We start from the raw sequence: 17,125 nt of genomic DNA, 5'->3' as shown, positions 1-17,125 counted from the left end.
ACAACATTATAAGGTGGCTGATTCAACCAAAAATTCAAATTTAAACATCAAGGTGTTTTGATAATATGTTGTGAAATCCTTGGTACCCCGACATGATTTGTACACTACTCACAAAAAGTTAGGGATATTTGGCTTTTGGGTGAAATTTATGGAAAATATAAAAAGTTCAGTGATACAGTGATATTATATCATGAAAGTAGGGCATTTAAGTAGAAGCATACACTGGTGATTTCCTCATCTCAAACAATTTCTTGAAACAAAAGCCAACAACAGTGGTGGGTATACCACAACAAAAAATGTCAGTGTCAATAACTTGTCATGTGCCCTTGAGCATCAATTACAGCTTGACAACGACGTCTCATGCTGTTCACAAGTCGACTTATTGTCTGCTGAGGCATGGCATCCCACTCTTCTTGAAGGGCGGCCCTCAGGACATTGAGGTTCTGGGGTACAGAGCTCCGAGCCTCTACACGGCAACTCAGCTGATCCCATAGGTTTTCTATGGGATTCAGGTCTGAGAAAGTGCAGGCCACTCCATTTGAGGTACCCCAGTCTCCAGCAGCCGTTCCCTAATGATACGACCTCGATGAGCTGGAGCATCAAACACCTGATGTGAATTTTGCCGTTAAACTCCTTGTTAGAGAAGAGCAACTTGTGCAAAAAGTACTGAAACACTGAACAGTTGGACATGTACATTCAAAAGTTTACAGAAGGTCACATTAAGTTCACCTGGAAAGGTTATAATGCATTTTAGGTTCATCCTGAAATTTCACCCGAAAGCCGAATATCCCTAACTTTTTGTGAGTAGTGTATAGTGTTTTATTGCTTTGTAAAATGTGTAAAATTGTAGTAAATGGGCCAAACATTCAAAATCACTGGTGATTCTTTAAATGTACCACCAGCAGTCCATTAAGTTACAGGAAAGCTGTGAGGCATGGCTCCAGTCGGTAAAGTGAAACCCTTCCAAGCGCTCCGAGTGTTTGATTCCTCGCTCCAGGAGTGACCGGCGGGCTGTGACAGGATTCACGGTGACATCACTCCAGTAAATGATGAGTCTCGGTGATTCAGAGTCACCCGGTCGCCTGTGTCAGTCAGGGTTGCGAGAAGGAGGCGGAGATATGGTGGGTGGGTGGACGAGGGGAGCACCTTTGGGTGTGTAGGTCTGCCCTCGCACCCCCCCTCCCTCCCCAATCCCCTTGGGTTATTTTGGACCGGCAGTGTCACGCCCCTCTGCTGAGGCCACGGGTACAAATCGAACCCCTCCAACACACACACACACACACACACATACACATGCACTCTCCCTCTCACACACGCACACACTCACTCTCACTAGGTTACAGGAGAGCCACACACACACTGACAGAGCCGCTATGGGACCAAGTGGACTTATCCAAATAGAGCTGGAGTAGGAACTGGTGTAAGTGGAGACAGGTTTTATACACACACACACACACACACACACATCCCGACACCAAAACACACAAGTGGCACTTGTCATTTTCCTCACCATGACGGACACTGCAGCTGAAGAAGACAAGGACCCCGATATCGAGCTGTTTGTCAAGGTGGGGCGCTCTGTGTGTGTGTGTGTGTGTGTGTGTGTGTGACCCATGGGATTTGTTCATGTACACTAAGCCTTATGGACAGGTGTGTGTGTAAAATGTTGCGTGTGTTTGTATGTGCGTGTCTGGGTTGTATTAAGTGTGTCCTGGCCATGCTGTTGTTGTTGCGTGTTGATTTTCCGTGTGGTAACACGACACCCATGTGCATGGCAATCTCTCTCTCTCTCTCTCTCTCTCTCTCTCTCTCTCTCTCTCTCTCTCTCTCTCTCTCTCTCTCTCTCTCTTCAGCCGCTCAAACCCACTGAATAATTACTAGGGTACATTCAGTGTTGAGGGCATTGACTTTAAATGGTCCAGTTATGATGTGTCTTTGTGTGTGTGTGTGTGTATATGTGTGTGTGTTTAAGCAGGTCTCTGCACATGCCTCCCCTTGTAGAGTATAGTTTCAAAATGCTATTACTGCACTAGGTTTGGTTTTATACACAATTGAAGGTTTATTGGTAACGCATGTGTATCTCTATTAACCTACATATAAAGGTAATTTAACAGTGTGTGCTGTTGGGGTTATAATTCTCATATAATTCTCAACATGTTGGACCTCACCTGTGATGCAATCCAGAAAAGTGAAACTATCCCACTTGTTGGAACTGTGGCATTGCAGGATTAAGTTAGCTAATGTTTTCCTAATTCACTTTGCTTTGGAGCTCGCTTGCTACAAACTCACGAGGTTTGTGCTGGCAGAGTTGATGTGAGAAAGTCCATGACTAACACCATTGCTAGCCCTCACCTCTTGTAAATGGCAGATTATAAAGCAATAAAGTACACAAACCCATTTCACAGCAGCCATTCTAACAGAACAGCAGGTAAACTCAGGTGTTATCAATAACATTAATGAAGGTTCTGTTGTATTTAAGTCTAATAGAGCCAGGGTCCTGCTGTTGTTCATGTTGGTTCACTGGAAAGACTCTGCTCCACTTGGAAAAGAACCTTAATTAATGTCATTAGCAATGCCTGTGTTTACCCTGCTATTTCATGTTAAAATGGCTGCTGTGACAAATAAGACCAGCAATTAGAATGCCATGCTAATGAGTCAACAGTTAGTCTTACTACTGTTTGATGAGTCTAGCAAGAGAAAACAGGTGCAGCTGAAGAGTCTACCAAATGCTGGCAGCAGGAATAAAAGCTGTGGTGGTGTTCTGATTGGATCGCTCCACTCTTACATGTGAAAGCAACATTTTAATCCTGAGCAAAAAGTTGTTTTTTTCTCAGCAGAAATCAACAGATAGGCCTCTGTCTGCATAGAAAGGACTTTTTTGTCAGAATTACATGATGTTTGATGGCAGAGTAAGGCCCATCACTCCTCAGTGTCAAGAACCTCTGACTGAATTCAAGAAAACAGTTGATTTGCATCTCATTTGCATTTTAGGACTCAGTAAGACAAGATTAAAGGATGTTTGAAGATGGGTATTTTCTGGCAGGACCGCGTGTGTGTTTGTAATGACAGATGAGTCGTACAGCAGGACAACAGGACAGTCAGGCTTTTGGCCTGCTATATGTGCATTGTGATACACACTCCCACCATATAAACAAGCAGTCTGCATAGGAAGTGAGGCAGCTAATGGAAGCAGCGTGGATTATTCATGCTGGACCCGGTGTCTCCTTACGGTGTCCTGTTGCAGCCTTGCACACATGCACGCGCTCACACACACACACACACACATACACACACACACATACACACACATACAGCATCAGATGCATCAAAGCCCACCGCTTCAGTCAGACAATAGGCACTGATTCGCTGACTGGTTGGTTGATTGACAGTTTGAGTCATTTTTCATGAATTCATTGTTTGCTACTGTGTATTGTGCATTATATTGATGCACTGACTGATACAACCATTTTTCTGCTAATTTAAACTCTGTATCTGTGAAAATACTAGTATGTCACCTTGTGTCTGTCACTGTGTGTGTGTGTTTGTGTGTGTGTGCAGGCGGGGAGTGATGGGGAGAGTATTGGGAACTGTCCCTTCTCTCAGCGCCTCTTCATGATCCTCTGGCTGAAAGGAGTGGTCTTCAATGTAACCACAGTCGACCTCAAGAGGTACTGATGATACAAATGATACTATAAAATGATCATCTTCATTTGCGTGGCACTTCTAATAAGCGCTCTAAGAAAGGAGCGTGAAAATCATGTTTAAAGCACTTAATATAATAAAAGATATCACAGGTCGATAAAGATGGGTTTTAAAAAGTGATTTATAAGAGCACTTTGATTCAGCTAAACAGCTCTTCAAGCAGGTCTTTAGGGTTAAATTACTGCTGTTATGAAATTGTAATTGGCTTTTTGTTTATATAAATAGACGCTTGGTGAAGTGGCATCCAAGGCTTTTCCCGTCTTTTGAGTTCCGTCTCTCTTTGCAATACATTCAGCACGCCTGCTTCTCTGATATCCGACTGGATTCGGCTATCTCTGGAGAAGGAGATGGATAAGGCTAAAGCTTAGTTTGACATGCAAGTGATAAAACGGCGAGAAATGAGAAATTCAAAGTGTGCGGGCGAAGCAAAACAAAGCCTGGGGAGACGGCGGAAGCATTTCAGGACAGAACAGGGTCAAGATGGTGAAAACACAAGTGATGTAGATTGTCTTGAGGCTGGGACAGAATTGCATAAGATGCGCATACATTCCCACACACAGTGATAGGGTGATAGGAAATCCCTCTCCAGTCTTGCTGTGAAAACACAAACCTGTTCACAATTATTGATGGCATTCCAGTGAATCTGTGCCCAATCTGTGGTACTAAAACCTCAGTGTGGAGGGGCACACTGAGCTGTCAGGCCCACTGGGCAGATCAGGCACACCGCAAGACAAGAAAATGATGTGAGAATGAATAAATTTTAGCAAAATATTAGTGAAATTACCTGAAAATGAGGAAAATTAGGTGGGGTTAAAGTCATACATGACCTGAAAATTAGCCAACAAAAACGACAAGAAAATGGCCTGAAAATTTACATAATATTAGTAAAAAAATAAATAAATAAATAAAAAATACAAGAAAATAACCTCAAAATTAGAGTGGAAAATGACAAGAAAATTACTAGAAAATTAGCAAAGAAAAAAAGTGCATGCTTCATCCCCAATTTTTTTGCAACTGTCACTGCCATGCATATTGAGCGGGTATGGGTGCACAGATATGACAATATAGGGGTAATATATTGTATGCATGTATATAAGTTACACTTATAGCAGCTACACATATATCACTTTAATATGCAACATTTAGAAAGTAATGCAATCTAATATTAAAGGAGTTGTGATAACAACTAAGGGCATATCTTTTGGGCTGGCAAATTTGTTGCTGGACTTAGAATACTAAGTGGAAAGAGCTGATGATGTCACTCTGACCAGGAAACCAGCAGACCTTCATAACTTGGCCCCAGGGACGCACCCACCCTTCCTCACCTTCCAGGGAGAGGTCCGCACCGATGTCAACAAGATAGAGGAGTACCTGGAGGAGATGCTGGCTCCGCCCAAGTAGGCTTCCTGCTAACACACACACACACACACACACACACACACACAAATACATGCACAGTGTAAAGCCAACATTTGCATGTTTCTCAGGTATCCTAGGCTTGCGGCAAAGAACCGTGACTCCAACACTGCAGGAAATGACATATTTTCCAAGTTCTCAGCCTATGTCAAAAACACCAAGCCAGAGAAGAATAAAGGTGAGTGTATTTGTATGCAACACCAGTCAGAATGTGGATACAGTAAGCATGCACAGTATTAATACATATAATCATTTGTCAAGCAACCTTGGGTTTTAGAAAGGCGCTATATAAAACTCAGCTATCATTATTATTATTATTATTATTGTTGTTATTATTATTATTGTCATCCCTGTAATTCTTACTGGCAATAATAACCAATAACGGCAATAATAACCAGAAGTAGGTCCTCAGGTTTAACATTGAAGACTAATTTCATGACTTTTATCACTTTAACTATGTGTGTGTGTGTGTGTGTGTGTTTCAGCATTAGAAAAGAGTCTGAATAAGGCCCTGGCTAAGCTGGATGAGTATCTGCTGAGCCCGCTACCTGATGTAGGCTCCAACCGAAAATACCTGGACGGAGATGAGCTGACGCTGGCCGACTGCAACCTGCTGCCCAAACTGCACGTCGTCAAGGTAACCTGCCTTGGTTTCATTTGGATTTCACTTCATTTCATTTAAGTCTTGATCTGCATCTGTATGGATTTGATTTGACTGGACTAATCTATGCAAAGAAGCACAGCCAAAATAAATTTAGATTCATTAACAAAAAACCATGCTAAAAGGATACAAGTTCTAAATAGCTGATTGTGTGGTGGAGAACTGAGATGATGTAGAAGGGATGGATTGAGGTTCCATGATGGAACCTCATAGATAGATTGAGGAAGAGATGAGAGATTAAGATATGGAGGGATGAAGGGTTAGGGATGATGGGATAGGAGTCGAGGGATGAAGGATGAGGGTTGAAGGGATGAGGGTTAAGGGATGGAGGGATGGAAGGATGAGGGAAAAATCAGCATTGAATCAAGACTCTGAGTGGGACAATCAGATTTAGCCCCCAAAAGACTTCGAGTGGAAAGATGCATGTGGGCATTTCTGATCGTCATTTGGCCATCACGGATGTAGGCAAGGTATGCTTGAGAAGACAAGCAGAGTTGTGGTGAAACCAGAGGCGTTTCTGAGATAAACAGAGGGTCTTGGGAGAAGTTTGACTCACTAGTCATGAATTTATGTTTATGATTTATGGACTTAGGTCTCAATGAAATATGTGGACCAGATTGGCTGGCCTTGCCACATTTGAGGTGGTAGACAAGAGGTAGACAAGAGACTGAATAGGGACAGACTGGTCCCAGGTACTTCCTGGGACTCCCCACCAGTCTTTCAGAACTGAAGAAGCTTCTTGGATGAGAAGTGAAACATCTTCAAGAATCTAAAACACAGTTCAGTTCATCTCGATTCATCTCTGTGTGGATAACCATGACCTGGATGACAAGGAACCTACACAGACACTGTGCAGGTAAACCAACAGAGAATTTTTCTGCCTCGTTGCTAATAATATTTGTTTTAATCAGGTGGTCACAAAGAAATACCGAAACTACGACATCCCGTCTGAATTTCGAGGGGTGTGGCGTTACCTCAGCAACGCATACAGCCGTGACGAGTTCACCAACACGTGTGCTGCGGATGTGGAGATCGAGCTGGCCTACAAAGATGTCGCCAAGAGGCTCGGCAAGTGACAATGTTTAACTGCAACCACAGTCACTACACTACCGTTCACTCCTTCACATCTTGGAAACCCAGTCAAGTGAATCAACCTTCTAACACATCGATTTTAACAGAGGAAGATTTGTGTTCAATATGAGATGTCATTTTGCTTAAAGGTGCAATAATGCAGCATTTCTGAACATCAGTATATCATTGTCAAATTAACTGTGATCCCTTGGTGAAGATTACTGGAAACAAATGAGATGACTATTAGCCTCTATCTCACACCAGCGGTACTGTTGCATTTTCAGAATCAAGACCACATTTCTTATAAACCCGGTTACTTCCCATCACAAACAGGATGTCGCTACTTTTTCTCTTTACTGAACAGGATAAACATGTTGGAAGTCATTTCTTGATAATAGTTACTAGCAGGCTGTTAGAAACTCTGAGAGCTTGAGATCAGATTGTGCTGGAATAACAGCACCCTCTTATTATTTTGTGCCATAAAGCAATCAGCTGATTTCCATCAGTCACAGCAGCCCACAATGTCACACACAGTGAAAAACGCCAGTAGAGGCTGACAAACATCTTGACAATTGTCTTGTTTGTTTCCTGTAATTATACTAATATCACTGTGATACTGATTTATTGATGTTAAAATGATGCACATTGCACCTTCACTTGTATAATTATGCGAAATAGAATTATCAATATTACCAGATGGTAGACAGCGTGAATGTTGGTGGTGACAGCAGATGCCCAGTCAGCTGAGTCACCTTTTTTTTTTTTTTTTTTTTAAACTATGGATGTGTGTATCATGAGTATTCAGAGGTGGAAAAAATACTAGAAATTACTACTCAAGTGGAAGTATTGTTTCTTAGCTTGTGTTTTACTTAAAGGTACTACTGAAAACAATCGGCTTACTTAAAAGTAAAAATGAAAAAAATAGCAGTTCAATAGTTGCTCATCAAATGGTTAATGATTTACTTTTTAGGAACTTTAATTGTTTGGTGGATGCCATCTTTTCCATGCAATTCACGAGTTCAAAGTACAAAGTAGACAATCCGGCTTCTGCGGCTTATAGAGAGCAAATAAAATATGTACGCTGCAGAGAGCAAATAAAACTTGTACACAAAAAGATACACAATTACATAAACATGAGTGAAAGTAATCACTGTAGTTATTGTAGTTTCTTCCACCCCTGTGAACGGTATAAAGACTCTGCAGTTGCAAATCATTCCTGAACGTGTGCACTCCGCCCTCTGGAAATGCAAAGCAAAAAGTAGATCTTTAAATTCTGCGAGTAATCCAAATGTTCACATTATCCCAGTGGTGTGTTCTCGTAAGACTCAGTTCGCACTAATTGTAATGACTGTCATTTGGACTGGCTCATTTTAAACCACTACTGTAATATTACACACCTCAATCTGTCTTTTATACTAGTAACTTGCCTTGCCTTAAAGTATTGATTATTTAAGAGTATTACCACTGTGCAGCCACCGGTTTCACTCTAATGCTGTCAAGTCGTGTTTCTTTTCTTTAAAAAAAAAAATAATAATAAAAAAATAAGAAGAATGGGATTTATCAAGCAGTATTTGATTATTTTACCAGTGTCTTTTTTTTTTCTTTTTTTTTTTTGCCTCTTTAAATTCTGTGCATCTGTGTGCGACTGTAAGTGTCTCTCAGTGTGTATCAGCCAAAGTGATTTGACTTGTATCGGTACCTGTCACTCTCCGCCTGAAGATGTGGCGTCTTCTTCCTCTCTTAATGAGACAATCAACAGTTTATTCGACTATCTAACTATCGGGTATGTGTGCCTGCTTTGAGAGTTTGGGGAGCAGATGTGTTTTCTCGGCAACATCCCGACGTCATCCCGAAATGCAGTCTTTGTAAAAATATCACAAAAGCATACAAAACTCATGCGTCTCATATTTCTAGGTAGAAAAAGGTCATATGGTACATTTCAGATGAAAGCCAATAAATTAAACAAAAATAAATGACAGGGAGGACAAAGCACCTAAAGAAACCAGCTCTAATGTTATTTGAACTATGAGTGCCTTAGTGGGAATCACGCTTCGCTCTGCCTTCAAATCTATTTTTCTGTACAGTGAATTACTGTATATACAACTGAATAGGACATGAATGTGCAAGATGAATCTCTGATGTTGTCAAAGGACTTCAGATACAGCCGTGTGAGAGTAATAATTCATCTTAACACATGTCTATAAATGATTGTAACTCAGCTGTGTTCATACTCTTTGTGCTGATTTGAACCATGAACCCACTGTGTGTGTGTATTTCGCTTATTTGAATAATAAATCTATTTTCTCAGAGAGAGTTTGAGAACTGTGACTTATTTGTTTATTCATTTGACATTTGACTAGTGTCTCGGAACAAACACGAGTGGATGGATTCTGTGCAAATGTGAGCAGGTCATGCTGCCGCTGCACAGGGCAGAAGTGCCAAACGACATCAAAATAAGTGAGCCCTCTTGCTGAATTCATAATTGAAATCCATGCAAATTCATCTAGGGTGTGTCGCCTGTGTGTGCTGTCTCGGGCAAAATTACCAGATATAATTTTATTTGAAATTCTAATGGAGATCCCAAGGTTTGCAAAGACCCCAAACATGTCCTGCTGAATTCCAGGGAAATGCTGCACAAGACACAGAGATCTTTTCTATTTGATGTGATGCTGCAGCCATAAAACAACAGCATCCTTGAATGTTTCACCAAATATAACCTTCAATGGAGCTGCAACTAGTAGAAACACAATGTGACACTGTGGTACAAAATCTAAAAAAAAAAAAAAAAAAAAATCTAACTTTGAAGCTACATAAGGGTGAAATTTAACAGATTATTATCATTGTTATTGATACTGAGGCAAAAATTTGTTTCAAGTGTCTCTTTTATTTATATTTAACTAGCTGCATACCAACAGTCTTTATTTTCATTACCATAACTGAGTGGAAGAACAATCCTAGTGTGTATCTCTTCACAGCTTCTCTCTCTCAGATTCTTCTGTGAGAGAGTTTGTGCCTTACAAACTGATGACACCAGATGCCTCTAACATCTTTATAATCTGTGAAAATCACTTGCAGGTGCGTTGACTCCATATTCATGTGTCCAGATGCAAAGGCTGTTCATTTTTCATCTCAGCATTGCAGAGCTGTGCACCCGCTACTACTACATATTGTACATGGCGCATTCGCACACTTTAAGGGAATATATCTTTACTGTGATAAAGCCTTGCGCCAATAACAGGCAAGATCTTGGATAGATATTGAAAATGTGTGGACAATAAAAATCTGCATTATGCACACCACAGCTGATTTGATCTTCAGTTTATTGTTTAATTAATGTGCTGGTAAGTTCAAACTTTAAAGGGGCACTATGCAAAACCACCAGAGTTTCACTGCAGTAAGGAAAGTCTAAACTCAGCTGACAGAAAATGTGGAACAAGCACACAATTTGATCGTTGAGTCTACATCAGCTGGACTCACTTGACTTTAATTGACCATAGGCAATTTTGCATAGTGCACTTTTAAGTATGGCATACTGCAATAAAATAATGATAATAATTTTAATATAATCATAATATAATCATTTAATTTTATTTAAAATATTTAAATTTAAATGTAATTTTTATGTTTGATTTTTTAAATTTGAATGAAATGTTTATTTATTTATTTATTTATCTATCTATCTATCTATCTGGGTATTGCATTGGATTTTTTTTTGGACATTTTTATGTGATTCTGTTTATTCTATGTAATGTCTTAAAAACATAGTTTTAGCAAACTAAACGGTAAATACATATTCAAGCTGTTCCCCAGAAAAACTGCACTTGTTCCCCAGAAAAACTGCACTTGTTTCTAGAAATGCATCTGAACAGTCAAGAAAGACTGTAATCAGTCAGTCTGAACAGTGATATAAGTAAAGAAATCAGAGGAAGTGCAGTTGCAAATGGATGAGCCATGGATGAGAGACATTCTTTGCCCTTGTTTCGAGGCTGTGCAACAGCGACAGTTTTTTGGCTCATGTGTCTCCTAGAGGGCCTGTCCGGGCTAATCATTACAAACAGGCATTGTGCTTTATCATCTGGGGATTCTCTTACGATGTGGAAAACAATCCCTGTCTAATTACTACACTATTGGCAACATACTGTTAACAACATTATAATTCTGTTCAGTCCAGAGGATCACAGGATGAGGGCGATTGCTCAGAATTATATGCCAGCAGGCCTACTGATAAGAAATAATGCAAGAATATAAAATAAAGACTCAATCTGGTAGGTCAGTCAATGCACTGAATACCTGAGCAGTAGTTTTTCAGGATGCAAGACAAAAAAATGTTTGATTTCCTGCAAAGTAAAGAGGATATTTGAAATACATCGATAAAATAAAACCTGCATCAATGTGTCTACTAACATTTCTCTAAAATCTATCTGCTGAACCTAAACGTCAGGTGGGTCTCAGCGCCTGTAGCATTTGGTAACCAGCAGGTGGCAGCAAACACAAAGTTTTCGTTGGTCAGGAACAGCGCGAGCTCATAGTTAGCGACCTTCCTAGTTGTCGGCACTCTTTCATGTTTCAGGGTCACTGAATAACTTGGGTTATTTTATGTCATTTTATTTATTTTGATATGACTCTATTTTTTAAAGTTGGTACATGATTTACATGATTTGCATGGTGCATGACGTTTCCCTGTTCTACATGTTCCCTTTATTTGATTGCTAAGCGTCATTGTTTATAAAACGTGCCAAAAGAGAAAATCTATAAAAGTGCATGTGCTTTGCAAATAAACTTGTGGTTGTTATTGTTGATGCTGTTGATGATAATGATGGTGATGGTGATGTTGCTGCTGCTCTCTTGCTGTTATTGTTGTTCTACGTTTTCTTGGCTGGGGGTTACGATGCAGACGGTCCCTAATTTGTCATTTGCCTTCTGCAAGTGGGCAGAGCAAACGGAACAAGGCTCGTGCGCCGCTAAGCAAGAAGCCTATCGTCTCAGTGTGTACAGCCTAACGGTGTCTGCGACCAGCGTGCGGATTTTAACCAGCATTTCCCCCTCATTACGTTACTTTGGGATTTAGGAAAACAGACATAAAGGTAAGAGGCGATATGCGACCGTGAGCGCTTCGGGAATAGCTTGTTAATGTCTCCATGGCTGAAGCAAAACAGGGGGACGAGGCGCAGCGTTGAGCCGTGTGTCTGCTCGGGAGTGGGCGACTTGTCACTGCGGCGGTGTCGCCGTGTTGTGTTGTGAAATGTGAGGTGGTCGACCGAGCCTCTCAGCCGTTTCACTCCTCAAAACAGGGCTGCTGTAAGTTAGCGACGAAGGTAAAGGGCATGCTAGTCGGCTAGCTAAATCAAAGCGAACCTGGCGGGTAATGGAGTTAAATAGCTAACGTCAAGGCTAGCTGAATTTCAATGGGAATCTTTGGATTCATTACCGCCGCAGCAACGCGAGCGCAGGGTCCCATTGTTATTACCCGGCAGCTTTAGCTAGCTTGTAAACTAGCTATTAGTATACACAGTGAGGCTGATTTAACCTCTGCTTAAGTGTAGCACATCGGCACAGTGAGACTGGTGTTAGACGGTGAACACCGAGCATCATTAACGTATCGGGAATATGCCGTGAACAGGTTGTTCGAGAATAAACTCCAAGGCAGTCTTATTATGAGCTCCTTGCTCGTTTGTGGCAATCATAGAGAACTAAGCTATTTTAGACAGTTCACCTCGAAGCTGATTTTTTGTTACTTGACAGGGTTATTTGGCTAAATTTACAGCAAGAGCGGTGGTTGAGCTGCATTTGCCAGTCAGGCAGTGACAGGCGACCTTCCCTCCTTTAAGGTACAACAATGTATTTGTTGCATTTTACAGCCATCTCAGCCTTGCAGTTTAAATGGACTAACATGGTAAACCAGTAACCAGACATTTCAGCAAAAAGGGTAACTTGCATTGCACAAGCCAGAGATTTCCTGCCTCTTGTTTTTTTTTTTTTTTTTTTTTTTTCTTTTCCCAAGCTTTCTCTTACTGTTTTGGTGGTAGAAACCGAAACAACAGGCTCTACAAGTTAATCCTGTTAATTCATGCCCCTTCAGGCTTACAGGTTCATTGTCTTATACACTTCTAACTGCTGTGAAAAAAAGGTAGGACCCGTCTTTATCAGGAGGAGGTTATGTCTCACTTGAAATGGGCCAAGGTCGAAACTGAATCCTCTGGTGGGACCCTGTATTATAATTATATAATGATGTTATTGTAGTGTTGCAAGTATGATTTCCCTATGCATTCTTCTCCTTCTTCTTCTTTTTTTTTTTCTTTTTTTTTTTTTACAGAATACAGTCTAGACGTGAGCCTCCTTTTTTAGTAATGTGAAAGTAAAATGTGGCAGTGACAATGATGTGAACACAGGTATTTGGTTTAACTTCACCCGCCACTTTGGTTTGACTCTCACACATTTCTGTATCACTTAGCTCACCAGTTTATTCTACTAATTTTCAGCCTGCACCGTGAGTAGTTTCATGTAATCAGTTTATGTGAATCCATAGTGATTTGATTATGTGAGATGCATCTTATATCCTCATCATCATGTAGGCTACAAATGTGATTGGGCAGTGAAAAAGGCCCTGCTGCTTATGATCCTCAACTGGAGGCTATGAGCTAATACTGAGCGGAGTGACCGTCCAGAGGTGAGCTGCCGACTGGCTTTATAAAGAGCTCTTTCAGCGGCCTTTTTGCCGGAGCCCCCGGGGATTATAAATCTGGAGGAAAAGGAGCTTTGCTTCGGTGGCATGCTCCGCTGGCAAGAAATCGTTGGAGAAGGGATGAGGAGGGGGGTGGGGGGGTGGGGGGTCGTGGCAAAGGAGGGATTGAGGATGGAGGGATCAGGGAGAAGTGGGCTGCGGTGATGGATGCCATGCAGGGAAGTGGAACATTTGGCCTCTCTGTGATTAAAGGCCTCCTTTGCTCTCCCTGCTGTTGACCAACACACACACACACACACACACACACACATCTCACCTTTTCTTACCTGTGTGATTAATCTGGTTACCTGCTGCAAAGTCAAAAGTTGCTTTATTTTCAAAAATGGGTGCTCAGCATCATTGATTTTTTTTTTGGGTGTTGTTGTTATTTAAAGTTAAGGTTAGCTGCAAGGTGGAGTGAAGATTCGCTTCAGTTTTTGAGGGAAAACTGCGCCATGTTTGCTGCGGCTCGGCCGGAAAGTCAACCCGCCTAGCCACTCCAGTCTGAAGAGGCTGCCTTACATAGCCCAATGCACACAAACAGTTGTCTCTTTTTTTATAATCACCCTCCTGTTAGAGTGCTGTGTTGCAAGGCGGTCATGTATTAGTGAGGGAAAGGTTAGTCTGCAGCCTAAGTCACAACACCTACTGTCAGTCCTGTTTACAAACTGTTTTCACATCAAAGGCAAGGAAAACTGAAGAGCTTGTAAAATTAAAGGAAGATTAAATATCTGAAAAAGAGCAACCTGATGAACATTAACCAAACCCCCAGTTAGGACTTATTGAAACATTGGCTCACAGGGAGGACGCTGCATTGTTACAGTAGAGTGTGAGTCATGTAAATGAGTAACTGGCAATGGACAGGCTGAAGCCAAAACCACAGTCAGCTGTTTCCCTTACCGTTTGTTATGCTTTTCTTTACCATTTTATTCAGCGATGTGTCACACCTGGGAGACCACAGCCCCAGACACTTGAGTTTTTGCCGTCAGCTGCTTTCTCTGCTTTTTTTCATCATCATACTAACCTGAACCTCTGCTCTTTGCCTCAGCCTCTACTTGTTTATGAATGTTTTATAGCCGTGTTGGTACATAAAAGTCAGGAGTGTATGTTCATGTCAGCGTGTTTTGTTTGCCTTTGCTCGTTTTGATACGTAATATCATCTGACTCTAGAAATGTTGCAATTACTTGCCCAGGAGGAAACAAAACAGATGTGACAGATGTGTGTGTGTGCGCCTGTGTGGAGTTTGTGGTTTTGTGTTTTTGTACTGTGTGTCTGGGCAGTGGATCTGTGATAAACTAAACTGACCATGACTAGAGGGTGTGCGTGTGTGTGTGTGTGTGTGTGTGTGTGTGTGCGCACACGCGCACGCCTGGGCCCGGGCATATGGCCCAGTCCTGCCTCAGTGGATGCCTGGTGGCCGGATGGTGGTACCCTCACACTCACACCCACACACACCCACACACACACACACACGCGCACACACACACACGCACAGTGAGTGAGTGAGCTGTGGACATGTTTGTTCGCATGGTAATCTTTATTGGAAGCTGAGCGGTCAAAGAGCAGGAGCCCTTATCATGTGGTGTTGTAGTCACAGTTATGTGAGAATGCACAGGCACGGAAGCTCAGCATCACTGTTGAGGTATGTGTGTGTGTGCGCGCATGTGTGGCTGTTTGCTTTCTTCTGTTTCTGTCAGTGAAGGTCTCTGTCAGCAAAGGCCTTAGCAAGTACAGTAAGATAAACCTGTGTGCATACATCTGATTGCATAACAGTTGGTTGTTCTACAGTGCTGCTAGTGCTGCACTCCACTGCAGTGGCTTTTATTCTGAAATAATGTCTTATTTCACTAAAACCAGTTGTGCATTAGGGCATCAGGTTGTGTTTGAAACATAAACACATATTTTATTGTGGTTACCCAAAGAACAATTAGAACAATGTGGTGAAGAGTTTTGTAGCCAGTTCACCTGTTCTTGCAGGTAGGACTGTTTCCACCGAGGAACAAGGAGCTATCTATTCTCTCGTCAAGACGGCTTTGTCAGTTTTCCAAATTGTCAGCTTGTCTTGCTTGCTTCAGTATTGTGGTAGGAGTGCATATTGATGAGGTTAAGTTCTGTCATCACAACAGCAGCCTTAGCATGTGACTGTAACAGACAACGGGAAGTGTCGTGGCGTGACTGAAGCACTCACTAACCCTCAGCGCCTCTGTCTGCTGTTGCAACCTAGAAATTGACTTGTTGGCTGGCTTGTTCAACACCAACTTACTTGGTGTTGCGTTCAAGACCAACTTACTCTCTGTGTCTCACGACAGGTTGCATTGCTACACCAGCGCCAGTGTGAGGGAAGTGATGTACTAGTGATGTTTTTCAAGTATTGTAGACGGTCACTGCTTCCAGCAACAACAAACAAGTGAAGCGAAATTGCATCAGATTTATTTATAAAGTGCTTTTAAGAAGCATGTCACTTACAAAGTGCTTTACTGAGAGAACAAAGGACACAAAATGGCTTAAAAATAAGCGATAAGAACAATAAGTAACACATGTATCATAAATTGTATGATCTGGGAGTAGAGCTTGTGTGTGTTTTTGTCTCTGCGTTGTTGGACTTCCATCCCACTGAGAGCCATTTTCAGTGTTAGGTCTCAGGACATTTTGGGGAAATGAGGTTACAGTTATAATAAAGATGAAGTTTGCTTTAGGGTTAAGGGTCAGTGGAATGACATTGCAAGTAGAGTAAGACAAATGTTTGTGTGACAAGTGGATGTGAGTGTATCAGTTACAGGAAAATCTCCAGTTCCAACAAAAAGAGACCCAGGGTCAAAAATTTTATTGAATGTTTCCTGGGAAGAGTTACTGTGTTTTCAGCATGGCAAGTCTTTTGGGCCATGTTGTTCCCTAGCATTTCCTGAAAAGTTGCCCAGAATGCATGACGAAACTTAAAATAAACACGTTCTTCATCCAAGATGTAATGTCGCAGCATTCCTTTAACCCTGGCATGTGCTCCATGTGAAGATTGAGATAGGATGTTAATTATGAATCCCAAAGTTTATTAGTCCACAGTGTAGCAATAGAACTATACAGCTACAGTTTTTTTTTTTTTTTTTTAAAGTACTAAATAAAAAAAGAAACATTATTGGGTCACCCACGCTCTGGCGTTTGGCTTCATTTTCTGTGAAGTCGGTGTGAAACTCAGCATGTTTCATTTCTCCCCGCTGGAAAAACGCTGAGGCGATTCCTTTTTGCGAGGACACTGACTCTCACCAATGTGGGAAATGTGCCAGGCGACTTTACAGGCACTTTGGGTGTTAAGCACTCTGGGGACTCAGTCCATGAAGGTGACCTCTTCTTGAAAGGTCACATTTACAATTGACAGGGTTTAGGCTTCCAGGGTTCAGGCTGACCGCTGCTGTTGGGGTCAAGATCAACAGGTTGGAGGCTTCAGACTCCAGTGTCAACAACATGTTACTCAGGGACTGGAGGTAGAGAAAGTCACACAAAACTTTAGCCCTGCGGAAATGAATCTAATGTTGCATCGTAGCATTATGCTGGGGACTCT

The 17,125-nt window shown here is 41.6% G+C and overlaps 2 protein-coding genes across 2 annotated transcripts in view; both read left to right on the top strand.

Annotated features, from left to right (window-relative positions):
• The first annotated feature begins 1,491 nt into the window (after positions 1–1,491).
• LOC115373426 (chloride intracellular channel protein 5-like) lies at positions 1,492–6,855 on the top strand. Its single transcript, XM_030071816.1, has 6 exons — positions 1,492–1,568; positions 3,559–3,668; positions 4,974–5,099; positions 5,190–5,296; positions 5,604–5,755; positions 6,691–6,855. Exons 1-6 carry the CDS (start codon positions 1,512–1,514, stop codon positions 6,853–6,855), a joined length of 717 nt encoding a protein of 238 aa, XP_029927676.1. The 5' UTR covers positions 1,492–1,511.
• Positions 6,856–11,798: 4,943 nt separating this feature from the next.
• mgat5 (alpha-1,6-mannosylglycoprotein 6-beta-N-acetylglucosaminyltransferase) overlaps positions 11,799–17,125 on the top strand; it is a 107,725-nt gene continuing 102,398 nt past the window's right edge. The window contains exon 1 of the mRNA XM_030069887.1: positions 11,799–11,934. The gene's annotated coding sequence lies outside the window, so the exon portion shown is untranslated. The remainder of the gene's footprint in view (positions 11,935–17,125) is intronic.

The sequence above is a fragment of the Myripristis murdjan genome, chromosome 2, assembly GCF_902150065.1.
Source record: "Myripristis murdjan chromosome 2, fMyrMur1.1, whole genome shotgun sequence".
Classification (NCBI taxonomy): domain Eukaryota; kingdom Metazoa; phylum Chordata; class Actinopteri; order Holocentriformes; family Holocentridae; genus Myripristis; species Myripristis murdjan.
Note: the sequence above shows the minus strand (reverse complement) of the source record. Positions and strands in the feature narration are given on the sequence as shown.